Genomic DNA, 27564 nt, shown 5'->3' with positions numbered 1-27564 from the left:
AGCGAGAATTGAGGTCATTCAAGTAAATGTACCAAGTTGTAGCAGAAGAATGTTCAATGATCTTTGAATCATTCCAACAGGGCAGTTCCATCTTTGAAGACAGATCAAGGTTGGTCCAGTCATTGAACTCCCGCAACGTTTTGTTTTTTCCAGTCACAGTATTACCTACTACGCATAACATTCGTAGATGGATCTCATTCGTTAATAAATGTGTCACTAGATTAAATTGGCGCTGAGTAGAGTTCGTCTATTAGAAAAATACAGTGCATAAATTCCCGAAAAATTTGTGTTGGTTAGTATTAACAGTAATAAATTGTTCCTCAAATTTCGTGACTCATAAGAAACTTATTGGTTGTCAATATCTCCGAACAGTAACTTGTTGCACAGCAATCGAAAAAGCTCCTCCTTCATACACCGAGAAAAATTTCATTTTTTTATATTACAGATACTGGAAAATGCTATTAAAGCGATGGAATAATAGTGTAAATATGATTGAAATTACAAAAAAATGAAGTACGAGTAACTATTTAGTGTGAATATAGCGGTAGATACTAAACTTCCTGGTTATTGCAGCATTGAACACACAGGGTCTATCAGACCCTGTCCTCAAGTTTCGGTTCTACGACGATTTTACCCGAATTTTTTCTAATTTTGACCCAAATTATTAGAAATTTTAAAGATGACCACTTTACCACGAAATTAATTTTTTTGAATAAAAGGTAGTCATTTTTTTCGATTATTTAATATTTCTGAAAAGGCATTTAAACAACGGTGACTGATTCTACAATATTTGAGGAATATCAAAAGAAAAAAAATTGAAGTTGATGGGAAGAGTAGTTCTGAAATGGTAAACCGTTATTTTTAAATAATCGGCATCGGCTCGCCTTTAGCTTGTAGTATGATATTATTGTAATATAAAGTACTATTAATAGTCAAGCACGTCCACTGATATCCTTACTAACTGGATGGCTGACTAGCGTTTTCGGCCTGAGTTGATTAGAAGCAGACGAAATCGACAACAGCGCTTCAATAGCCTCAATGGAACTAACGAATCGCGTGGTTCACTGTGTACTTCGTTTGTTAAAGTAACAGAACCATTTTAAAATTTGTTTCTGATAGGCTATCACCCACGTCACTGGTTAGTCTAACTTTGAGTATCGCAGCGTTAGTGTCAGTTTTTGAGGCTTCTTATCAGCACAAGCTGCAGTATGCTGGAAGCATAAGAGTCAGCCACGCAGTTAGTATAGAGATCAGTGAACACGTTATAACGACTTTAAAGTTGTAGGTTATTACTACATATTTCATCATTTGTAGCAGTCTAACGAATACCATTGAAATATATTACGTGAAAAAAATACGTAATTGAAAGTAATTAAGCATAACAGAAGTCTCCTTTTAGATTATACTTATAAGGATGTGATTGATGTCTTTACATAATTTTACGCCATCAAATGCAACACATCGCAAAGAATTAGTAAATTGTCAGCCACGAATAAAATCGATTACGACAGAAAACAGTCGTATTTCAGTGGATCGAAGATGAACATAATCTTCTTTCATATACAAATTTTTAGATCAAGCGATCGACCTAATAAGAAATATATGAACGCGCAAAACCCTACTTTTGACATAGGGTTTTATGGGGCTGTCGGACCTCCGTCAAACATGGCGAATCGTATTTTACACGTCTTACTCTTTCCGAGTGATGAAATCTCTTCAAACTTTGGGAAATGATAGTGCTTGCAGTTATGCTTGTGGGTTGGCTTGAAAAAGTCGAAAAATTGATGTAAAAATACAAAAAACCTAGGATCAAATATCACTAGCGTACCATCGCCTTGAAATGAGTGAGAATCTATTGCAACTTTGTTCAATGTATTTGTCTATTTTTTTAACTTTATTCAAACAACCGAACAAACACACTCGCTAAGGTCCATCATTGGATAAAGTTTGAGGAGATTCAATTACTCGGACAAAGTAAGATTTGTTAAATATAATTTGCCGTATTCGACGAAGGTCTGACATCCCCTTCCACATGCAAATTTAATATCTACGTGAGTCAATGATTTGAAATCGTCGACTTATGGTTCTGGCATTTTGGTTCAACTGTTCGTTTTTGGAAACGATTTTGCCCCATTACAAGATTCGTACGAACATGCTTCGCCAATTACAAGTAATAGTTCTTCAAGGTAACCGAACAACACGCTATATAATGCTATCATCGCCAAAACTAATTGAAAAGTCATTTCTTTCACTTAGTCCTACAAACACCTTAGACATTGGGTATATTGCAGGGTCATTTTGATATGCGTATAATTCTGACAGAGTAGCATGATGCGAAAACAAGGATTTGCCTGCAGTAACGTGGCCTACAGTATGTGTATTTCTATTATTTGTGTACCATAGTACGAGGTAACTTTCGATTTTGCCACAACCGATAGGAACCAGAAAACTGGATTAGCCAAACGTAGGACTGGTGGAAATCGTACTTCGTAATTGAAGGGAGTTTATCCAAGGTAGCTGTTCTGCGGCCCTCGTAAAATAAACGACCGAAAAATTGTCCTATTTAATTTAGTTTTTTAACATAGTGATGAGTTCTCCCCAGTGTGGCCAGGAACGTCACTTAGGCAGCTCTGTCGAATTGCTATCGTGCTTCTGAGTGAACCAGTAAAACTGACCTGTGATATGGCCACCTGTGGATATTTATTTCACCCCTTAAACACGAATTACACGCGATGAAAAATATACATGTTGGTTAATTTTTGTTGCTCTATAATACGTATATATCAGGACGAAGTCGGAAGATGTCATCTAAGTGATGTTTCTTGCGAGTAAACACTTGAAGATCTGTATACATATAATGCTATAATATCGCAATTTTAACGATCCAAGATATATGAGTTTACTATGAAAGAATGAAGAAACGATTAAAAATCACTATTTGAATTACCAAACGATCTGGTAATGATGCGAATATGAAAGAATAGATTACATGTAAACGTCCTTCAGTACTTACTGCCTTACTTACTTCCACACACATTCAGACGACACCAAAAACATCGAAGCATTGTATAAGAACTACAAAACGTAATTGAAAATAATGATGTGATACTAACAAACTGGAAAATTGGATTTACTTCTTAAGTTCTTTTGGCTGAAAGAGACGATCACAACATTTTTTTCAATATTTAATAATATACGACAATATTAAACCGTTATAATAATAAATATTATTGTTGAAATATTGATAAATCAATTAGAGCTCCTACATCACTTTAACAGGTGTATACGATAGCTGACAACGTATATGAATTTCAGGAATTGATACCTCGTCATTCAATTACATAACTCAATTAGGGGTTGTTTTAATTAAAAGCATATATATTGAGTTTCATTATCATATTGATTTTATTGAAGTTGATTGATAGATAGCATTGCTATTGACGATAACGTTAAACATTTTGCCCAGCGACATGTTTTGCAGCGCCTCTATATGATATCTCAAAAAGACTCAATTGACTTACTTTAAACCTGGAGTCAGTATTTTCGGATAGATTATCCTTTTTGCCATGTATCTTTGTTTCCATGGAAATGGCAATTATTTGAAGTCAAAATTTGACTTTTCGTAAAAAATATAGATAATCTTTTAATTAATGAAATAAAAGAGAAATATGATGAGTGAAAGAAGTGGGGTAGTGATAAAGAGGATAAGTTGTTTCATATCATTGTGTCGAATTTTAAGTAAATCGGTCCAGCCATTTTTCAGAAATCGTGGGCACTAAAAAACATGTCACCGTCCAAATTCGTTCATATTATTATCAACAACAATGTATCCTGTTAATTGAGTCTCATAAAATAATATGTAAGTAAACTTCGATTTATGTACATACTTGGGCATAAAATAAATCCGGATCGAATTGAATAATTAGTTGTCGAAATATTCATTTCCAAATTTTACCCACTTTTTCAACTTTTACATACATATGTATACGTACAACTGAAATCAGGTACTGTTGGTTCAACCAATATTTACCAATATTATATGCATACTGCACTGATATTTGACAATGAGCTGGCAAGTACCGGCTACACCTATATTCAATACTACGAGTCTATATTAAGATTGACCAAAAATAATCGATTATTTTTTCCGGATTAACCGAATATAATCGTTTATTTTTAAAACTCGATTAATCAACCGACTCGATTATTTTCCCTCACAATCGGTGTTTTGTTTTTTACTCCCATGAACGACGGAATACAATTGTTATCATTGTCTTACGTACTAAGTACTTATTTGATGTAAAAAGTGAAAGTTAAATGAATATTTTCGACCGAAATTGAAAAATATTTTGATTGATTATTTTTACCTTAGTGGACGTCGCTAGTGCATATCACGGTTGGCCAAGAGTGGAAATTAGATTAGCCTCTTCTTCGGGTATCTATCATACGTCATAACACACACCTATATCGTCACATTCTACAGTGTATATACGCATAATGTGTGAATAAGAGAAATAGCTAAGCATTCTTCGCTGACGTCGTGTAAATATACATAAAGCGTCGATAGCGCAGGCTTGCAGTGTAAACTTAACACGATATAATATTCCAGGTACATCACGTGGGTCAAATCCGTGGTGAAGTCGCCGCGGCACGTCGTGTAAAAATTGCTTTTGTACACAGGAATCGAAAGTGTACTGCAGCGGTTTGAAAAGCAATTGGCCTTGTCTCCGATCGTACCTGCGCTGCGACGACGATCGGTTACGGTCAAAACTTGACCTTCTTCGAACCGCTAATTACCATCCTGAACCTGCAGAACGATCGACACAGTGCAGCCTATGGTCTTCAGACTTCGGGCCGATTCAAGGCTGCGTATATAGTGCTGCGAGCGGTGATAGCAGTCATTGTCTTCAAAATCAACCCGACGAAGACCGAGAAGACCCGCAGCGTTTGGCGTTTTATACTTATGCCGAATCACTCGGAAGTATACCTTTGTAGGTACCTTAGGAAAATATCAATTATACTTGGAAAACAGTTCAAAATATCCGTACATAACAAGTATCTTAAAAAATACACACACACACGCACGTACGCACTGACACGTCATAAAAACGTACGCACACAGACGAATACGAGCGTGTGCATTATGTGGGTCTCGTCACGTTTACCGATGAAAAGACGAGAAAGTTTTTCTCTTGGAATTCCGTAGTGAGCAATGAAGATTTTTCGTCGCGTTATGTACAAATATTTAAACTCAACTTATGTATTTATTTATTCACTAATTATTTATGTATAATAAATTATTATTATTATTATTATTGTTATTATTATCTTGTACTTACTTTACATCTATTAGCAATCGAGTTGAATTTACATTTCGTTCATGGATGTTTTACAACATTTAATTATACTCAGCCCACGTAAAAGCGAGTGACTGAAATCAGAGTGCACAATAAAATAGATACGACAATAATGAAACTTATTTTTAATTACACACATCTTTTAACTTACAGCCTAGTCTTAGCGATACATATCGGATATTACTCTAGAAAGAATCAGTCTTTATAACGTATTGAACGTTTTTTTTTTTTTGTTACAAGTTCACTGTAGTCTCAACAAGATGTAATGTGAAGCAGAGTTAAAAAAAAAAAAAAAAGAACAAGTGTCTCCGAATATATGAGAATACGAAATTGAAAAATATTAATCACTTGAAAAGTAATTCGAAGTACCAAAGTCATTAAGAAAATTTGGTAGGAATTTCTGGGCATGAATAAAATTCGATAATCATTTCAGGGACAATATTTCAACAATTTCCCGGATACCCGAAACACTCTATGGTTCGATTCTTCGATGCGATAATATAAGTATACACAATATATCTAGGTACAATGTAACTACCCAGCGCGCAAATGAAGTGAAAATTATTGAGCAGGTGTAACCTTTTCTACGAGGTATAGTACGGTATAAGGCTGTCGACAGTCCGAATATTTGCCCAACGAGAGGTGGTTTTATGTATATACATACGTACGTGGTACCTATAGCGGATGTCCCGAGGCTCAAAACATTCTCAGTCGAACGATGAAATCGTTTATTAGTAATGCGGTATCGGAAATAACATGCTGCTGGTAAAAGTACTGACCGAGGCGGTTGCTTCGGGGCCAGGATTGTGTATATATAGGGGTGCCAAAGAAAGCACTTCAGTCCACTGGTGACCGTTCTGAGGTGAGCATCTTCCGGCATCTGCATTTTACTTTTACGTGTACTTTACTAACATTCTTAGTCCATTCTATTTTCGCTTTTCAGTTACCTGACTTATCTATTTGTCTGAATGTCCGATCATTAGCCTGTTGTACAACAGAGGTTAAATATTTTACTGAAATATAATCAAATTCTTTCTTCTGTCAATGCAGAGTAAAAAGCATGTGAAAAATATCGCGAGAACTGTACAGATGGAATTATTGTTCTTATATAGTTCAGTAGAGTCTTTGTATAAAAAGAGTGAATGATGGTGAATAACGGAAAAGAGGAGAATGGTTAATGGGACGAGAATTTCTTCAACCACTAGCTTTTCTATTAAGCTAATCAATGATTTCTTTTAACCAGTTATGTATGTATGTATGTATGTACGTACGTGTATAGTGACGTCGATATGTCAGATGTACACATACGTAATATAGAGGCATACAAAACTAAGTTTTCAAGCAAAACTGGAATTGGGTGGCTTAAGAGGAATTCCGTCGGCCCTTACGGCGATTACCCGCGGTAAGACCGGTTTGAAGAAAGTCGTCTGCTGCAGTTCAACGCGTGAGAACGTCTCGATGACTTGTCAGCGTTTTACTTCTTGACCATATTTTGAAAATTAATTTCTTACTCCCGCTAGTAAATACGTATAATGCATAAGCCTGCTGAATGCATACTGTTAGCTTGTCACTAACCGTTTAATGCACGATGTGCAAAGCACTTACCCGAGAGTCCTGATACTAATCGGAAATGTATGATCTATTTCCAGAATCATGCTACGCATATTTATTTTATGCGCATTGGCCGTTCTGGCAAAGGCACAATTCCAGCCTCAGCCTACAGGAAGAATTCTCGAACCACCTATACCCCGGCTTTGCGCGCAAAGTGAGTAAGACCTACAATTATATTACATCTTTGCACTGATTAGCAGTTGCCACGAAAGCCTCCGAATGAATGCCAGTTGAGAGAGCAATTATTTAAAAGATACAAGAAAAATTACATAGATTTTATGATGCATAATTTACTTAATTTACAATGACGCTGGCTACTGAATTTTTTCTACTTCTCCGATAAATCGTCAGCGAAGTATGTACAGGATTGCATCCTATTCCTTCTACAATTCCTCTGTATATCGAAATACAGAGATAAAATATTATCCCCGCTATATTACGGACAGTTCGCAAAAAAAAAAAAAAAAAAAAAAAAAAAAAACGCTTCCAACCGAGACACGCAAGTTATTTAAATAAAGCTAGTGACACATTTATGCGTACAAATATTATACCAAATAACGGTGAGCGGTTTAAGTACCGCTCGTTATTCGTCATTGTTATTATATGTGTGTAGGCACGTAAATGAATGAGCACAAGCTCCGATCTGTTTTTTCTTTTTCAACACGAAGAAATTTGTTGCTTTATGCAATGTGAACTTGACCGAAGTGATGACACCGAGACATGTTTCTAGTATTGGTTACTATTATACAGTCCTTAACTATTTTCATTTTTTGCCGTAACCAAGAAATATAGTACTGGTGATTGCTGGAAAATGTTTTATGTGACCATTCTGTAACTTTTAGCTCCTGCAGAACTGTATGGTGTAAATGTTACGTGACAAAGATGTAATTACTGAGTCGATCCTTATTTCTTCTCAGACGCCTCATTTCATTGACCTCGAAAATAAGCTTTGTGACTATAATCAGAAAATCTAGTATGTGATACTATTTCTTTTTCATTATAAGTCTCTCGTACTATATTTTCTTGTAAGTATTACAATAATTTGAAGTTGGCTTTATTAGACCGAAAAAATTTAGTTATCCAAGCAAATAGATTAGAGGCCGTTCGATTTTATAGAAATCAGTTTTACAGGGCAAATGTTCCGCATAATATGTTCTACATACTCGTTTGTACAGAAATTTTTCTACCCAATGGTTTCATAGTTTTACATATCCAACACAGTCAACACACACATAAATTTGGCAGAAATAATTTAAGGGGGTATTCTAGTGTAGAGGCATGAATTTGAGGTGTTTTTTGAAGTGCTATAAACAAAAAACAAAAAATATTTCTACCATCCATTTTTTTATCAGTCGTTTATTATTATTTCACGATTACAAAAAAAAAAAAAAACAAGTCAAAAAATACAAAATTGAAAGTGCTATAAGTTGTTGAAGTGGGGGGTACAAAAAAAATGGCGCGCCAATGTTGTCACGATTGCAAGCATTTTCAAAATCAGAAAAAAAAAAAAAAAGATTATTAATCTACATAAATGCAGCTATCGTACTAACTAAAAAAAAGTCGAAAAAAAATTTTTTTTTGCCAAATTACGGCTGTCCGAAAAAATAATACGTTTTTTTTGACTTTTTTGGACGTTTCTGAATTTTTTAAAAATGGTAAAAATTATTATTTCGTAATAATAATAGTTCGTGCGATAGAGACATGTATTGAGAAGATTCTCACCAAATTTCAAGTAAATCGGTTCAATAGAACTTGAGAAATCATGTCAACCGTTTTGAAAAATGTAGTTTTGAGAAAAACGCGTTTAAAGTTTCGAGTAAAATTCGTTCCAGCCGAGCCAGTATTGAAGACGTGTCACTAAAATAGCTATATCTCTGAAAATAATTGAAATTTTGACTTGTCCTTTTAAGGACACATTCTTGAAAGGTTAAGCTTTGAAAATATGAAAAAAAAAAAATCGATTTTTTCAAATTTCTACACTAGAATACCCCCTTAAATTAAATTACATTGAATTAAATCGGATTAATTTATATCAAATTGTACGAAATTGACGATTAAATGTATGATTCTGACGATTCGATGATTGCTTTGAATATGCGTTGTGTGAAACACAATCTGTAAAAAAATCTTTTCTAGCAAAATATTGAGTAGAAAATTATTCTGTAGAATAATTTTCCTGTAGAATAATTCATGGAAGATTATCTCTGATGTGAATCTCGAATACCTTTCTGTAGAAAAATATTCTGTAGATAAAATATCCTGTAGAAAAATATTTTGTACAAAAATATTCTGTAGAACAATTCTTCTGTAGAATAATTCGTGCAGGATTATTTCTGATGTAAATCTCGAATTCCTTTCTGTAGAAAAATATTTCTGTAGAAACGAGTCTGTAGAATATATTCGTGAAACATTTGCTCTATAGAACTGATTTCTCTATAGTCGAGCGCGTTCAATAGATTTAATGTTGCAATAGCCATAAAATTTTATAGTATTGACAACTCTACAAATCTCATTACATATAAGTTACTTGTGCCACAGTTTTTTATAATTGCAATAATATTTAAATCGTTATTCTAACGATACTCATTATGCCCAAATTTTCTAGTAGCTAGACGAAATTAAATGTTACTTATTAAACACGCAACAATTGAATTCAAACCAGATTCGGAATATCGAGTACTTGAAAATACGTGTTCCGATCATATTTTTGAACGACGACTATTGAACAACGGCTGTGCACGTATCCGACTCTTATTGCCGGAGTTAGAAAGTTTGATAGTGACTTCAATGGCTCGCCATGTAATGAAATATTCCTGATAGAGAAAAGCGTTGATAAGTATTTTAAGCACGTACTGAACTGTACGTATCCAGCGAGACTCAAATTTTTCGCCTAAATTTGATACCGCCTTCGATTTGGAGAAGCTGACACAGTAAATTTGGCACGTGCGCATTTATAAATGGTATAAGTTTCTTTGAAAAATCAACAGTGATTTTTTATTTAACCCAGACCTCAGCACGAGGTCGAGAGCATCAGGCTGTTTACCTTGTAACGACGCGACGTAACGTGCAGGATAATATATCTCGCCGTGTGTGCCTATATGCAAATTCGTAGTTTCACTCAGTACCGGAGCTGGAGATGTAAAATTTTTTGAGTTGTGAACTGCCAGCCCTACGTGCGATTGCAAACGATATAACAATAATATACGGCGAAGCCGTTCGATATAGCAATTTTTAAATTTTTCTGACAAGCTATACACTTTTTTCAGAACATCCATTTTATGGATGAATTCTCCCCCAAATATTTTCCAACATACAACCTACAAATATCATATTCAAGAGTGGGAAATAATTATTGCTGTGCCTTTCAGCGATTATTAGATATTGACAGATCTGCTGAATGTACATGAAATACTAAAGGGTGCGACTCAAAATGGATAGATTTTCTTTACGCTGACGTTGCATAAGAAATAAATTTGAACCACATGAAATGTGGAGTTGAAAATGAAACATAACGTTTTAGAAATCGGGTTATGTACGTTGATTATCATTACGATTTCTATACATTATTTCACCAAAATGCTTGTTAATAACAACAATAATTTCATGGACTCGTTTGTATTAGGTTTTTAAGATCATGTTCAGTATCATGGGAAAATGTATGCGCTCAATTGCTGGTAAAACTTGTTTTATATATTTTAGCAATTTTTTGTTACCAACAAAGTTCAGTTTGTATGATGCATGCAATTTTTGTGACATTAGCTAGGCTTAGAAATCCTATAGCTGCAGATAGGAAAATTTCAAATATTCACAAGTAATTATTTCATCGCTTGGAATAAACATTTTCTCTCAGTATTCAACAGCCAAAGTCAGCCTACATTTCGAGGCATGGAGTTTCATGACTAATACAATAGGTGTCTAGAAATAACTCAAGACCACAATTGGATTTCTGAGCCTGATTTCACTTTTGAGAAAAGAATTTTACGGTTCTATGATGAATCATTATACAGTTGTTCCAACAATTTGCGGTGAAGAATAAATCACGTGTTTATTCACTTGAAATTCCGTGACATTCGTTGGATTTAAGTGAATTATTTAATAACGGAATTTAAGGGAATTATGCCTAAAAGAAAGAATATTACTGAATCCGCACTTAAAGGGACACGTCAGTGAAATTACAGCTTTTTCGATTGACGCGGAATTTTAACCATGAACAGAGTTTTATAGAACAAAGTATTTTTCTGTTCGTCCAAATTGCTTGCATTCATAATGTCACTAGATGTTTGTTGAAGCGGCATGAAAGATTTGTGTTCTTCAAAAAGCTTTTTCCGAGGTCATTTTTCTCAGAAAACATTAAAGTAATTCCACAGATTTCCTGGTAGTGTAGAGAACCAAAAAGCTAGTATCCAATTTTCAATGTAACGAATAACTACCTAATTATGCTACTCAATCGCTGAAACAAGTGGAAATAAAAAAAGTCAATATCCAATGAATGTTTTAAAATTTATATTTCGAAAAGCAGTTCTAAAATAACATATTTCCAGGTGATTAAACTTTTTTTCAGCTGGAAAGAAAAGGTAATCATCACATTATAAATTGTGTACCAATTCCTTTATGCTGTCAGAATGGTCAAAGATTTTTTCTAATACCTTGTAAAAAAAGGTGTAACGTAAGGAGCTTGTTCAACCATACAAATTTTTGATATTGTTTTGCTCTACGTCAATATTTAGGAACTTTCTGAGTAACATAAATATAAGGAGAGAGAACAATACTTTTCATGTTATTTGTAATAATTGCATATTAATGAAAATCGTTTGCAGTTTCACTAACGTGCCCTCTTAATTCCGCCGTAACTTTTCTTGTGAGTCATAAATGGTTGGAAGTTCTATTATGAACGATACTGTGGTTTAGAAATGGCATGAATTTCAAACAAGTGTGTCACGATAATAGAAAACATTGGCATTCTTTTAAGCGGTCCAATAAAAGAATTGCGGTAACATTATTTGCATAATTTATAACTGGTGATGGAGACCTCATATTCAACTACAGACGTAGGATAATTGGCAATACCGTTGATTACAGAATGGATGGAGCTATTTGTATGAGAAAGTACTTTCACAGGTGCCATTATACAGTTTTACTATTTTAAACAAAACATTTCAAAATCTCCGAAACTAGGAAAGTTTCAGAAAAGTGTGTTGTACAAACAGTTTATGGTTCAGCGGGTAATGAATCACAGTATAAGTTTCACGTTGCAATGCCCTGGTAGATACGCACGCTTCTGAATCCAGGATAGGGTACTGTTTCCTCATTTCCGTTTTTTCCACAAGTTCGCCATTCTTCCATGCAATCTTTGAACCGCGTAATTAAAATATTGTAAATTTTCCATTCCATTTTCCGATGTGCGGTTAACAGAGCGTAATACAAATTTTCGTGCTTTGAAACATATTATAATTTATGTAACGCATCTATACAGTTTCCCAGATACTCATTCGTTATTTTTGAAGTAGGATACGCTGTATTACATTTAGAAAATAAACCTATGATTTAATTTTGATTTCACATCACTGCAAGCGGAATTTGTTTCCACGTGAAACATTAGCTTAAGAATGGCGTACTGTGTACTATGAATATTTAAATCGTAAGAAAGTCATACATCACGATATTATAGTAATAATAATTTCGACGTTTTATAATAATCATTGGCATACATATAGTATGAACTTAGATCAAATACGGAAGAATGTGATCGGTAAATAGAAAGAGATAACGACTTATGGTGGTCAAACTCTGTTCCTTTCTAATCAGTAGTATAGTAAAGTATTTGTCCATCGCGGTATTTTCGATTATAATATGTATTCAGTTATTGCTATCGTTTGGTAGTGGATTGATGATAAACGCCGTTGCGGCGGTGAATGAAAGTCAAAGGCTTACGTAGAGTTCAGGCAATAAGTATACGTATGCGTCCACTAGTCGACACTACTAGTACACTATTGTATTCTAGTAAGGTGGCCACCCGTCTGGAAAACCGGGAAAACCGGGAAATGTCAGGGAATTTTGTATGTCAGGGAAAAGTCAGGGAAATGTCAGGGAATTTTTTGGTTGGTCAGGGACTTTTTATAGAACTCACGGATTTCAAAAGCCTTGTCCATAAAATTGAGATGCTATCACCGCATCATCACAATTTTTCTTCTCTTCTTATTGAAAATTATAAGCTTAGTTGTTGATTGTCACATGAATTCAGTAGTACGAGCAGACGTCGGTCTGATTTATCTATGGCCGTCACTGCGTGTGGAGACGCACGTTCACCGACGCCTAATAGTCTAGAAAAAACGAAGCCTCAGTTTTTTGGCAATAACTCAAAAAGTGAAAGCGCTAGCGAAAATTTTAAAAAGATTCTTAAAGAGGAGGAAATTTCCAATGAAAAAATACGAGCACCCGGAATTCTATCTTCAGTATTAGTAATTTTAATTTAACGCTGAACACAGGGCTCTGCGTAACTGTTACGGCATAGACGCGCCGCGTCTAGACAGTACACCGCATTAAATAATTGTTTTGCTGTATTAGATATCAATTTAAAAATTTGGATAGATTGTGGTGTATTCTTAACACTTAAAAGAAAAATGTCCCGTTAGAAAAAAATTTGTAAGTTTATTTTTCAAAAAGTTACACATTCGTTAATTAGTCATAATTCTTCGAACCTCGATTTTCATTGCAAACAGCATAAATATTCTAATAATAGCTCTAAAAATATTTCGCTTCTTGGAGCCCCTTCTTAAATATATACTTAACACGACCACGGAAATGGAAATTTTAATTTTTTGTCAACTTTCAAAAATCATAATGAACGGAATAAACAACTTTTAAAAACTTTTATAACTTTCATATATTTGGCCATACTTTACTTAGGTTACTATAGTTTTTAGTGATTTCTGCACAAATTGTGCATCAAAATGTTAGGGAAAAATAATGATTTTAGTCAGGGAAAACCGGGAAATGTCAGGGAATTCCGTGAGCGGAATTGAGTGGCCACCCTGTCTAGGGACCTCTGTACGCTTCGCATGCTAATCCCCTTTTCGACAAAGCTTTTCGACATTGCATCATCTGCAGCTTCCTCACGTCAGTAATACGTGATTTTGATTATGATAAAAGAGTAATAATTTGCGCAGTGGACAAAGACTGACTAGCACCCTCTCAATATTAAATAATTGTTTTCCTTACCATTTCCACATTCTCCAAATTCGTTATCCTACAACACTAACTGTCCATTTCCCAGTAACTAGACATGCGTAGAACGTCTGTGTGAGTTGAACGTAGATGTAAAAAATCCTGTACAACACCTGCAATGCACATTTTTAATTCAAGATATGTGGGGACGCTGAGCCCAGGGTTGACCTGTTCGCTGCTCAAATGAATTCAAATGAGTATACGGGTGATTTTGCTACACAGCACTTATTGCAACGCTTACTGACAGTTATCCGAATTTAGAATCAACTCAGTATATAGTAAAATAATGCAGTGTCTTGCTTACCCCTCACCGTCGATGCTGCCGAACCAAAGTGCATACGCAGTCATTGAATATTTTCGATCAAAGCTTACGTTGACTCAAAAATATATTCGGTCAGCGATGCTTATTTCTGTGTGTTTTCACAACTCCCGCTAAAGGACCCAACGCAACATGGCTGCTTACCCCTTCTATTATAAACATACTCGGTCCGGCGGTATGCTAAAATAACGTCACCGGTCCTAATCGGACCGAATGTGGCTGACCCGATGGTCTACGAAATGCGACAAGTGCAGCTAATCTTGCAATAAAAACTATTTCGTAATGCGGGCGCAGGTTCGTAAGCTGACTCATTCGCAGCCGAAGTTTACAATAGCGTCCGTGAAGTACCTCACTCTCGTCGGCGGACCGCCGGACCGAGTAGAGATTATGAACCCACCCATAATAGAAACCACGGCACACATTTTGTATGCAGGCCTGGAAATGCTAGGTGCGGGTGGGAGAGACCATCATATTCAGACTAGGTTTGTCGTTCGTACTCTGGCTGTTGAAAGCACTGAGAGATAGGAGTGTTTAGAAAAAAACCGCTGTAGCCTTATGTTCGGTATCCATCAAGAGGCTGTCAATTATAGCTTCAGTCTTAATAATATAAATATAAAATAGCAATGCCGAATGTTAACCAATAACTAAGTAATTAATAAAAAGCAAATTTCGGTAAAGATAATAAGTACCTGTATTTAATCAACCCCTATAACTTGGTAAAACTAATTGTGCAGTTATTACGTAGATTGTTAGAAAAGACCGAACTTACAATTTACTCGATCACACAATGTACGGTTAATTCTAATTCTTCATGATAAAATATCAAAACACATGAATATAGCACATCTCACCCTTGTGGTGAACTTCGTGGCCGTTGATGAGACTATCAATTTGGCCTCGATATACTTTTCCTAATGTCGATATTTTTGAAGTTGCATGAGGTTAAAATTTAGCATACGCCCTCAGAGTCCAAAACATGCTCTCATTGAAACGATGATATTTTCGGTCCCCTTTATGCTACAGAATTCATCTTTCAAAATACACTCCAATATATATTCATTCAATTTGGTAACAGGTCATTCGTTTTCAGCAAATATAGTATTTAATCGTGATTTGCAAGGGGGAAATATACCTAAAAAATCACGAAAAAAACTGATATCGAACTTCTTGACAAGTTTTCGAAAAATCTATGGAATTTCAAAGTGCAACTTTGACAGAAACTATCTCATAACCGCGAGTCAATGCATCTCTGATGGCGCGCATTGGTGCTTTATTACGATGTTGTAAAACTGGATATTTCTGAATATTCTGAGAATGCGACGGATCCTGCATGGCGTAGAGCAACCATATAATCATGCACCGTCGAAATATTAACTCGAATATTACGAAAATAAGAATTTGTAAATAAAATGTTTTGCGTTTCACAAGAAGCTCGAAGATGGCCGATTTAGCTTAAAAATTTTTTTTGCGTTTTTTGTATCTGAATATTTATTTTCACTAATGTGGAATACATTTTTTGAACCGTACACTCGAGATCTGAGATCAATGTCATTGAAAACGAATTGAAGCAGACAAAAATTCAAATTTTTTTAATCCAAGATGCTGGAAAACAGTAACTACAACGCTTTTTTTTTACTACTAATTGTAAGTGACGTGTTTAGAAAAAGTATTCAATTGTTTTTATACGAAATAAATTTACGTTTCAGGGACGATTCACGAACGCTTCAATGGAAAAGGCTACTATTTCTCCTGGGCAGATTCACGAACGGCTGGTCAAGAAATCGATTGGTTGGCCGCTAGGAACTTCTGTAGACAACGGTGTATGGACCTAGTATCTCTGGAAACATCTGCTGAAAACGAGTTTATCAAGAGCCGCATTGTGCAGAGTGCGTTTCAATTTCAAATAGTTATACTATGAAACAAGATTAAGTTTAATTTTAATAAATGAAAACTGCTGATTAAAATAAGATAGAATAGAAAAACAGTAGAAGAATGCACTGAATGTCGTAGCAAATGGATTCTCAACACTCACAAAAATTTTTGTCGTAGTTATATATTTCCTTTCCTTTTATTTTAGATAACATCAAATACATATGGACTTCTGGGCGCCTTTGCGATTTCAAAGGATGCGACAGGCCTGATCTGCAGCCGCCAAATATTAATGGATGGTTCTGGACTGCCGAACTTCAAAAGCTGGCACCAACAACTGACCGCAATCAAAACGACTGGTCTCCAAGTGGCGGGTAAGTTTTGGAAAACGTTTTAGGGCCAAAAACCCGTCAACAGTATTAAATATTAGATAATGGTTTACTGACTAACATAAAATCAGCATTTTCTTTTTTGCTCGTTTCGTACTAATTGTAGACATCAAAAGTAAGCCTACAGATCGGAAAAAATTGTTTATGAAAATAATGGGAGTATACTGTTCTGTTCACTTCGAAAATAACCCTTACTCTGTCACATGGTTTCCAGTATTAGGGTCTTTCGCGTCTTACCCTTATTTTGGCTATTTTCAGTGCTCCCAAAAATTCTGAAAAATTCATGCTTGTTCTTTTGCAACGTCTATTTGAAAATTCATTATTTAGTTTACTTAATTATTTATTTAAAAAAAATTTCAATAACAAAGTATCCAAAGAAATTGAAATATTTCGCGTTTTTTCCAAAAATTCCCATTTTTCAACATAATAATTAAATTAAAGGGGGTCAAGGGCAAAGTGAAATTAAATAATTATACTTCCAAGAAAAAATGTAAAATTATTTATTTATTTATTTATAATTTTTCATCAATTATACAACAATTATACAAATCTTTTCTTCTCTTGATTCTTCTGAGCCATTCCTGGGTAAAAATTCACATATTATACACATTGTTTACGATGAAGTAAGTGAAAAGAACAGTAAAAGCCAAAAATCGCAACCGTGACGCTTCACAAATGTCAATTGTCACTTGGGGTCTTTTATGCCTTCTGGAAATATCAATAGCTTCGTAATCGGCGAAGGTCGCACGTACACTGTTCGCTTTTATGCGCGCTGTCAGATCGCCGCCGCTTTTTTTTACTTAAAAGGAAGAAAGCCGCGCACCTTTGTCTTTACAAAATATACACACAACAAGAAATCATGCGAGCACGAAAGACCCCATGTGACAGGGTAAAGGATAGCAATCAATTACACGTATTGGTAGACATGGCAATGTTTAATTATACGATGAATCAACTGTTCTTGTATAAATTTTACAAAAGCACATGTTGTTTGTGTCTGTACAGGGTAGCTGGGGTATAATTCATGATCCTATAAAATTATTGTTGTTAAATATTTATTCTATATGTTGTTTCTCAACAGAATTGGCAAACCCCAACCAGACAACCGTGAGGCGCTTCAAGGGGGAGCACCTGAAAACTGCTTGGCAGTATTGAATCAATTTTACAACGACGGAGTGAACTGGCACGATGTAGCATGTCATCATAAGAAGTCTTGGGTTTGCGAAGAAAATGATTCACTATTGAAATATGTACGTTTCATTAATCCCAATCTTCGTGTTTAACTATATGCATTGTTTATTACCAAGCGAGAATTTAGTTTTACAATTTCAATATCACCGTTATAAGCGAAGTGACTGAATAGTATGTATGTTGGCTGTATATTTATTGCGTAAAGTAACCCCGGCGACTCTCGAACCATTTCACTTTTTTTTAATAATGCAATAATGACGGTAATTTTCGCAATTCAAACGAGAGTTGGCGGCATTATAGACTAACGTATCGAAGCTTGCAATCAGAGACAGTATTTATGTTGCACGAGTACATTTTCATTACCTCTGTTGTACACTAACATGAACGAATGTAAATGTTTCAAATATATTCACCGTACGTGACTCATTAAATGCAGTTTTACTCGAATTACTCATTCCTCAGCAGTATATTCCAAGATCCTAGGTATTACGAAGAGCCCAGGGCTAAATGACGACGCAGAACAACTGAGCATCTCAATGTTTGAGCCGATCGGCACTAAAATGATGATTGCAGTTACAGACTGTATAAGGTTCGGTTTAGTCCCTATCATCCCCCTGACACTCACCTCTGCTCGTATACTAAAAAATTGTACGCGTTTTGTCCCCGTTTTTTAGTTTCTCTACGTGGCGCTCGTAGACTTCTGACACGCTCGCTGCCCTCGCTGACCGCGCGCAAGCTTGTCAGACAACTACCAGCGCCACTAGTGGTCGAAATTGGCGGCAGAATCGAGGGACATTTTGCGAACCACTTTTAGCAGCGTGTGTCAGGGGGCTGGTCCCTATTCGTAGTTTAGTCGCAGCCACGGAGCATTAAATAGGAGCACAATCTTGGTTGGGTATCGAGTCGAAAAGTGGTTCTAAAAAAATCTGCCGGGCGGTTGCGCTGTGATCGGCGCAGACCCTTAATATCCGTAGTAGACGGAAAATACAACCCCGGAAATGAAGTCTACGCGATTTATATATAAAACCAACCAAATTGAACATAATGGTCCACGCAGGAGAAATTTGCTCAAAGTCATCTACTGAAATTGGACTGTGACGTAGGCGCTTGGCGAACAATATATACCTTTAATGCTCCGTGGCTCCGTGCCTCCAACGCATGGTCTTATAGACAGGTGGGCACTCCGGCTGTAAAACCGTGCTCGAAAATGAAACCGATGTTGTGAATTTTCGCTGCTAGCGCTAGTGAGGAAGAGGCCTACTTAGGCCGTGTTCGTAAATTGACTGCCAGTACTAAAAATTCCCTAGGACAGAGACAGAGCTGTCCATGAACTTGCCAGCGCAAAAGAGATAAAAGATTGCTGACAGTACTGTCAGTCAATTTTCGAACACGGCCTTAGTACGTATACACCGGCCTCGGAGACTGCAGCGCTCCGGTCTTTGGTGCACAAATTGAGAAACACAGGCTTCAAGACGGTCACGCTGCGTTATATGGGAAGGGGCATGGAGTGCCCAGACCACTGATATATATATACACTGGATTGGATTAAGCGTGATGCCGTCACGCCAATTGAACGGTAGCCATTTTGTACAGATTCTTGTCACTTCAGATATATATATATATATATATATATATATATATGTGTGTGATATATGTATGTGTATATAATCGATTGCGATGGAAAATTACAGTAACAATTATTGAGGTAACAATGAGTACCTGCGTTTTTTGCAAAACAAAGCAATCAAAATATAGTGGGCGATCATTTCACAAGTGAGTATACAACGCTGAAGCGTTCTGCAAATGATAACTTGCAGAGGTTATGTCAGCATACGAAGTATTCACTAATTATATTTAACGAGTAGTATAACGTACGAATCGGGTCAGTAAAAATTCACAATATTTGAATTATGAACCGATCTTATTATAATTGAAATTGAAAACTCGGGTATTATTGACTCAGGGATTAAATTATAATTCGATATGTAGATTTCCCGTGAAAGATGTGTTGCGCCTTCAGCAGTGGTTAAAAGAAATGAAGAGGAAGGACTGGAAGCCAAACCGAAATAGCACATTGTGTTCAGCTCATTTTGCAAATGACTGCTTTGATAGGACAGGATTCCTAATTACATTGAAAAAGAACAGTGTACCAACTATATTTGACAACCCAAAATCAGAGTGTTCATCTTGTCACCGATTAAGGGAATACGGACATGGCTATTCATTCTTCAAGCAAGTACCGTTACTCAATGCAACATAACGTGTGAATTAATAAATTTAAATTCTGCTTGTTATGTAGGTTCCCATTGGATGAACCTGATATTATGAAGCAGTGGATCGCAAATATAAACATTGGACCGTGGTCTCCATCAAGTGATAGCTTTCTGTGTTCCGACCACTTTGAACCCTCTTGCTTTCAGAAGAAAAGTAAAAATTATATAACTTTACCAAAAGGCAGTATCCCAACGTTATTTGGTAAGATCTGAAACTATTAATCCCTTTTAGGTCAGAGAAAACTCAGTTTGCATGAAGACACGTTGATGTGATGCACTATTGCGTCAATGCCGTCGAAGCGGTTAATTACCTACAGATAATAAAGTGCTCTGTTACAGAAAAATCGTGTGTGACACATTTCTGTGTATTTCCATTGTCGTTATTTATTAGTAACTTATCTGTAGGTGAAAACTTGCAGCAGACCGAATTTCAGGATGAATCCGATCGGCCCACCACAGTGAATTTAACCAAATTACATGATCACCTACACATTTGTACCTGATGTGCATGCTCAGGTATGTACATCTTTTTTATTTTCTTTTGATTGTGCTTGTAACTTTTTCTTCATGTGAATGGAATGTGGATTGATACTACTAATTATATTACGGTTGTGGTTTATCGCACGCAACTCTATAAAAATGCCTTAACGTTTGCAAGGAATGTTTTATTCTCCATATTTTTGAATAAAGTTTTTACTCACCCAATTCGATATAATTTAATTCAAAACTTTTTTTTACATGTCTTAAGCTCCACTTTGATGATCAATGGATGGTAAATGGATTCCCTAACGGTTGAATTAGTGTTATACAAATTTTTGAATAATCCGTATGGAATTCAGCCCACCATAGGATGAAGGATAATGGACGGAAACTTCTTAGAATTCAGGACTTCTTTTGAACATAAAGAAAAATCACGCTTAAATACAAGTTTTTCGTCATATTATTTAATGATCTTTTACATCATATAATTGTAAATAATAATATACCTTCGAAAAAATGATTTGTTCTTCATTTAATGTGTCAAACATTATTTTACTCGTCAAAAACTTTTTTGTGTGACGAATATATCGTTAGATCTAAATAGCATATATTACGCAGTTCAAATCTAGCGCGCATTTTGTGACAACTTTCTGTACAAGATGGCGGAAATTCAATTGTTCAATTGGACGCACGAGCTTACACGTAGAGTATACGGTAATATCCAATCCAGTGTATATATATATCAGTGGCCCAGACCTGTCTATAAGACTGTGCTCTAACGCCAACGTCATATATGTACATATATGGCCAACGTGGAAACCGCCATTTGCAAATTGTATTCAACATGGCTGCTATGCCGGACGCGGAGGGCTTGGAGCGATCGGAATGCCACCTAGATGCTATGTGAAAAAAGGTACCATATTCGTGGTCAGAGATTGTGCTTCTCTTTAATGCTCCGTGGACGCAGTCTTCGTAAGAGTTCGTGTATAATTTAAAGGCTTAGAGCATATATTACTGAAAGTAGTCTCGCGTATACAGAAAGTTTGGCGGAAGAGTGAGATAGAGCAGTTATGCCATGTACAGCCTGTGTCTTTCGCTCTACAACCTGGTTGGCCGATACGTTTTCTCCCAGCCAATCAAGTGCAGAATGAGAAAGACGAAGTATCCAGTGTGACGTCGGTAAAGTACCTGGTGAAAATTTCCAGATGCTAGACACTGGAATCGTTCACACAGCTACAGTGCGACTCACACCAGTAGTTCGGGTCACCAATTACCGATAAAGTATTGAACTACACCAGACAACGGTCATTCTATCGCTATAATCGAACGAACCGAGGAAGGAGTAATTGTTGGATGAACGATTTAAATTGGCTTACCTTTTGAGAATAATCTGGATATGATGAATTGCAGCGCAGATTGGTGAGAGGAATTAACGGAATGACTGATTTGGATGTAATATTTGAATGCTTTGATAAACTTGGATTTATTTTGTAGATTCATATTTCAAGTCACAAAAATGGGATTACAAGTTGTTAGATTTTAAATTGATATAACAAAAATGGAGCTGGAAGCTCGCTAGAGTTTTAGACAGAGTAACTTCTTAGGAAAAGTTTAAATGCAAAAGGCAAAAAGATTTTACCGCGAGACTGTACCGGGAGAAGATAACGAATCTAGTAGTAGAAACCAAGAGGACGATTCGATGATCGGTCGCTGTTTTTATGGGTATTGATCTTTGCGCAGAACGATCCCCTTTTTCAGCTTTCGTCAACTTCTGCGCACGTTCCCCCTTTTTCTAAGAATTAAAATTAGGGCACGACATTTTCGCCGCATGTTCGCCCTTGCTCTTAGCTCTTTACCATATTGCAAGCTTTTTCATATATGGTATAATGCTGTGTTGGTGCGGTTGTATGGGCGTAGGGTCGTTGCGCCGTCAGCTTCATATTTGCGTGGGCTTTGGTGTTGGAGCAGCAAGCCCCCTTGGCCCCTTGGCTACCGTGCTTCTTCCCCCCTTTTCGTGGGCGTTAGGACTTGGGCCGATTTTAGCTGCTATTTCCTAGTATGGTGATCACAGTGCACGTGCGCTAAAGGTGACCCATGTTTCGTGGTGTCATATGTCGCGGACGTTAGTGCCGTGTGCACTCTCGGGGTCACGATGCGCTGAGTTCTAGTCGTAGTTTAGTTCTTAAGTGTTCTTACTATTCTGTTCGTTACGAAGTCTATATATTAAGATTACCATATCGGTTATTTGTCGTTTTGTTAGTTTTATAGCGTGTAAATATGTAAAATTGCATATTGTAAGACTATTTGAAAATTAAAAATGAGGCGAAATCAGTATTAAAAATCTTTTATTTCATTAGTTTTATAGCCTGTAAATATGTGGAATTGCATATGTGTTATAATTGATTACTATCATTATTCACCTGGAATACAATAGTGATTGTTTATGGGACATAGTTGCTATTTGCTTGATATTGATGCTAATACTAGGATTGCACTGCTGCGAATATTCTTAGGTGTTTGTGTTATAACAATCGTAACAGGTTTAGGGTATTTAACAATTTGATAATTCGTAGTTTTGGAGCAGGTTTACTTATGTGCTTTCGTATAATTCTGTTCTGTGATTGTTAATTTTTATATTGATATAGATCAGCTTGAAAGGTATTGCAGCGTTGTTCTTATGTTTGTTGGTTGCCTGTTACTGGGCGTTGCCACGTGTTCAGCTGTGGGTTCATTCCTAGGTGGTCGTGCAATGCCTGTAAGGAGCTTAGGGATATATTTTCTTATGTTTTACCTTAGAACTGGTATAAGCTCTGTTCTCCTGAAAGGGTTGATTGTTAGTATATTGATACATTTATTGTAATTCTGTTTCGTAGTTTCGCCTTACAGAATCATTCTGTGAGTTGATTTACCTACAATCGTTTCGTCATGAGGCTTCTTAATATGTTCTCTAGATGGAGTTCTGTATGGCTCCACATTGGAGATTTGCAGTACCTCCAATTGTCTGTGCGCGTTGCCTACAATGCGGCGTTACGGGGAAAGTATAATTCATGCTGGATAATTGGTGTTTACGGTTTTGAAGGTTTTGCAGTCATTGGATTATTGCAGCAGTGCATCTATCTTTACATCGCATCAGTTATATATGTATCTATGGTTTTACAGTTTTCTATTCTCCAGGCTATATGGGCCGTGTTCGTAAATTGACTGCCAGTACTAAAAATTCCCTAGGACAGAGACAGAGCTGTTCATGAACTCGGCAGCACAAAAGAAATGAAAGATTGCTGACAGTACTGTCAGTCAATTTTCGAACACGGCCATGGTATAGGGTAAGTTGCTTATAGTGTAGCTCTCAGCTCCGAATGCACAAATGGCATTGTGGAGTGTTTTATAAAATAATTGGATATAATGGTGTTAGTTAATTATGGTGTTAACATGATAATGATGTATAATAATGTATAATAATATTATAGTTCTTTGTAGTGCGAAGATCTCGTAACATGGTTTTTGGCTCTGGTTAGTGAATTTCATAGTTATTTCCATCCAGGGATATTCCAAATAGTTAGACAGTTGTTTTAATACCTTCAGGTGACAAGATTCTCGTACTTCAAGTTTGGTTAGTTGATGAAAGTGACACATAATAATAATAATCGATAAAACATACGGACGTTCCGGTCGGATGTTACACCAGGATAAATCGGGGATATATATTTCACTCTATCATCACTACGGCCACAGTTTTCACAAGATTGGCGGCATCAGTAGCCACGTTGACTGAGGATATACCTATAAAGACTGATGGCCTTATAGGACTTTGAGTAATGGAAAATTGACTGGATACATTCGTCGTCAAGTGGCGCCCTCGGTATCCTTTCCTGCCGCGCAACCCAATCCGGCAAACGGTCGGTATGTAGAAGCAACAAGAACTCATGTTACCACCGCTCACTGCGTGTTCCCAGTCAATGCGGAGTCGAATATTATTATAGATATGGAGTGACGAACGGGAACAGACTGAAATTTTCAGATAACCCCGTAAGAAGTCCGTATACTTTTCGATTATGCAAATTTATTTAACAATGAGCCAAATTCAGTAATACCAATGCAACTCCATCGCATAGACAAAAATAATGTCATTTGAATAGATGCACAATAACATACACCTGATCCAATGTATTGTAACGTGGCATTTCGGTTAGGCCTGCCCGTTACAAGAGACTCCCTGAACCCTGGGCGGAATCCAGGAATTAGGGGTTCAAAAATCGAGTAGAGAAAGAATCCTAAAGAGCGCCAGAACTGGAGTCACGCACCCGGGCTTCAACAGGGACGAAATCGCGCATTACGAATAAGATATTACAGGCTTTTGTTTTTACTTTTTTTTTCGAGTACACCGGCTACCAGCCAGCGACCAACTTCGACACCGAGGATATTTCGAGGCAAGGCGAAACCGCGGAGATCTCGCGGGAAGGGTACCGAGGCTGCGGAGGGGGAGACAACGCAGATCCCTGCAGCGCGGGAATCCAAGGCGGAAGCGATTCCCGCTGGCGGCCGGCGCGCCGCAGCCTCCCCGCTCCCCCCGCCTACGCCCAACCGTGGCAGCCGCGGGAGACTAGCGAGCGACGAGGGAGCACCACCCCGCCCAACCCCAGGACCCCGCAGAGCGGCGCAGGAGACAACATTGCGATCTAGCCCTAAGTTCTGCGCCGCGTAGCGACGACAGGTGCGCGTCAAGTTGCGCAATCCCCAAAATCGATGGCAGATCGATTGTTGCGCATTCTTAGGGTTATGACGTCACGAAGGATTCGCGGGACGAGATCGGCGTTGCGGCCGATCGGCCAGATGAGCTCACTCTAGTTCTGGCGACGATCGGGAGTAGGGAGAGCTTGTTCTCGCGTAGAATTTTTTTTTTTGGTTGAGTGTGACGAGTAGCGTGGGTATTTGCGAAGGAGAATGGAGGAACACCGTCACGAGGGAGTAGGCTGCTTTGTGGCTTGGATGTGGAGCGGTAAGCGCTGCTAATATTCTTGCGAGAGAATTTCGAGAGATATTAAATAAAGGCTTGCCGAGGAACGGATAGCCATAGAGGATTTGCATTAACGACAGTACTCGAGATTCTTTAGCCGATAAATCTGCTTGGTGACCGTAGCCTGAGTTACGCGTAATAAAGTAGCGCCAATTTCGGGTGATTGAGAAGTTCAAGTCGAGTCACGGGTTGAGCCGAAACGCGGTCGTCTCGAATTTGCGTGTAATCAAATTCTGTTACACGGGGTCACGTCAATTTATTACGATACCACCTCATTTCTCGTGTAGGTCGCGAACAGTCTAACGGGGAGCGTTCGAATTCGCGACCGCGTCCCGCCGTCGTGGAAACCGTTGAGCTCGGGTGCGTGTAAACGAATTTTCTTTTGTAGAGGACCGTCGCGGGTGACGCGACGAACCTTCTCTTTTTCTTTTGGACGTTTGTATTAGTGATTAGAAATAAGGTGGCGATCAGCGCCCGTAGGCATAAGTAATTTTCTTTCTTTTTCTTTTGTTTGATTTATTACCGATCGCGGGCAGCGTCGGCCGAAAATTCGGTCCCGTTTCCGGCGAGGAGTTTATTATTAAGTTGGCGATTAGCGCCATTCGGTAGAGGACGATCGCGGGCAGCGTGTCGGGTCCTGTTTTGTTATTAATTTGGAAGTTAGCGGTTATCGTTAAGACGGCGACTAGCGCACGTAGGCCGGAAAGGTCTCCTAGATCTATTAGAAAAATATTAGAAAAAAATTAAATTATCTAGCGCGGCACGTCACATCGGCGCGCGGGTTCCATTGCACGCCTCATTTTTTTGCCTCGTATCGTTTTTCTCTGTAATATAAATGATTGTTGTATATTTTTAATTGAATAATATTATTTATTAGCAAATAAGACTTTATAAAGCATTGAACGAAAAAATAAATAAATAAAAAATATTGTAGCAAATAAAAAATTAATTTATTAAGATTTGAATACATTACTATTAGTTAATAAGTAACTTGTTCTGCATTACATCGTACAATATTTACATTTACTCGTAATTTATATAGTATTTTTCAGAGAAAAACGATTCGAGGCAAGAAAATGAAGCGTGCAATGGAACCGCGTGCCAATGTAACGTGCCGCGCTAGATAAATTAATTTTTTTCCAATAGTAATAATAATTACTCCATCAATTAAAAATGCGTTTCTGATAGAAAATTTGACGTAGAATACATGATGATACTACGAACTCGCTACGAGGTGGGGGCAATTGTTAAAAAACGATTTAAACATTTTGATTGTTTGAAACAATATGAATTTTTTGTGAATAATTTTCAACAAAACTATTATTTTATCAAAATTCATTCTTGAAAATGAGTCTCCAAGCCGAAAATCACCAAATTCTCAAATTTTCCATCACCTCCGTTTTCCAAAGTGTGTGAAAAAAAATCCTCAAATGCGTATCTCTTTTTTTTCGATATGGAACCCGTGAAAAATATGTATATCTTCAATCGCGCTCACACCTTCATTGCGAACAAAGATGCCGCTGATATATGAAATCAATTTTTTGAATTACGTTAGACATATGTGGTTTTTAAAAATACAGTTTATTTGCATTGGAAAACTCAGAACACTCCACAAAAATACTACTTGTAAATAGTTTTTGGAAATTAGGTACCACTTGATTGTTATTAATGTTTAAGTCCATGCTATAAAAAACCCCGGTGAACTTTATACAATTATTGTCTCAAGAGTAATGAAAAACAAATATAAAGATGATTGAAGTTGCTTTTTTCAACCTCTACTTACATTACCTAGTTAGATTGCGACTCTGTCCGTTGACCCGCAAACACAAGATTGTTC

The 27564-nt window shown here is 36.9% G+C and overlaps 1 protein-coding gene and 1 long non-coding RNA gene across 3 annotated transcripts; both read left to right on the top strand.

The window, feature by feature from the left end:
• The first annotated feature begins 6198 nt into the window (after positions 1–6198).
• LOC124219203 (L-selectin) lies at positions 6199–18391 on the top strand. 2 transcript variants are annotated; one of them, XM_046626467.2, is made up of 5 exons: positions 6199–6219; positions 7007–7122; positions 16218–16397; positions 16589–16754; positions 17851–18391. In XM_046626467.2, the coding sequence occupies exons 2-5, from the start codon at positions 7011–7013 to the stop codon at positions 18050–18052; spliced, it is 660 nt and encodes a 219-aa protein (XP_046482423.1). In that variant the 5' UTR covers positions 6199–6219; positions 7007–7010; the 3' UTR covers positions 18053–18391. The 2 variants fall into 2 exon arrangements, with proteins under 2 accessions (XP_046482423.1, XP_046482422.1); XM_046626466.1 differs by lacking the exon at positions 6199–6219 and adding an exon at positions 6632–6759.
• Positions 18392–20222: 1831 nt separating this feature from the next.
• On the top strand, positions 20223–21195 carry LOC124219204 (uncharacterized). The gene is made up of 3 exons (XR_011177339.1): positions 20223–20435; positions 20639–20749; positions 20982–21195. It is a non-coding gene; the product is annotated as an uncharacterized lncRNA (long non-coding RNA).
• The last annotated feature ends 6369 nt before the right edge of the window (positions 21196–27564 follow it).

This window comes from Neodiprion pinetum, chromosome 5 (genome assembly GCF_021155775.2).
Source record: "Neodiprion pinetum isolate iyNeoPine1 chromosome 5, iyNeoPine1.2, whole genome shotgun sequence".
Lineage (NCBI taxonomy): Eukaryota > Metazoa > Arthropoda > Insecta > Hymenoptera > Diprionidae > Neodiprion > Neodiprion pinetum.
The sequence above is the reverse complement of the archived record's forward strand: the minus strand, read 5'-3'. Positions and strand labels throughout refer to the sequence as shown.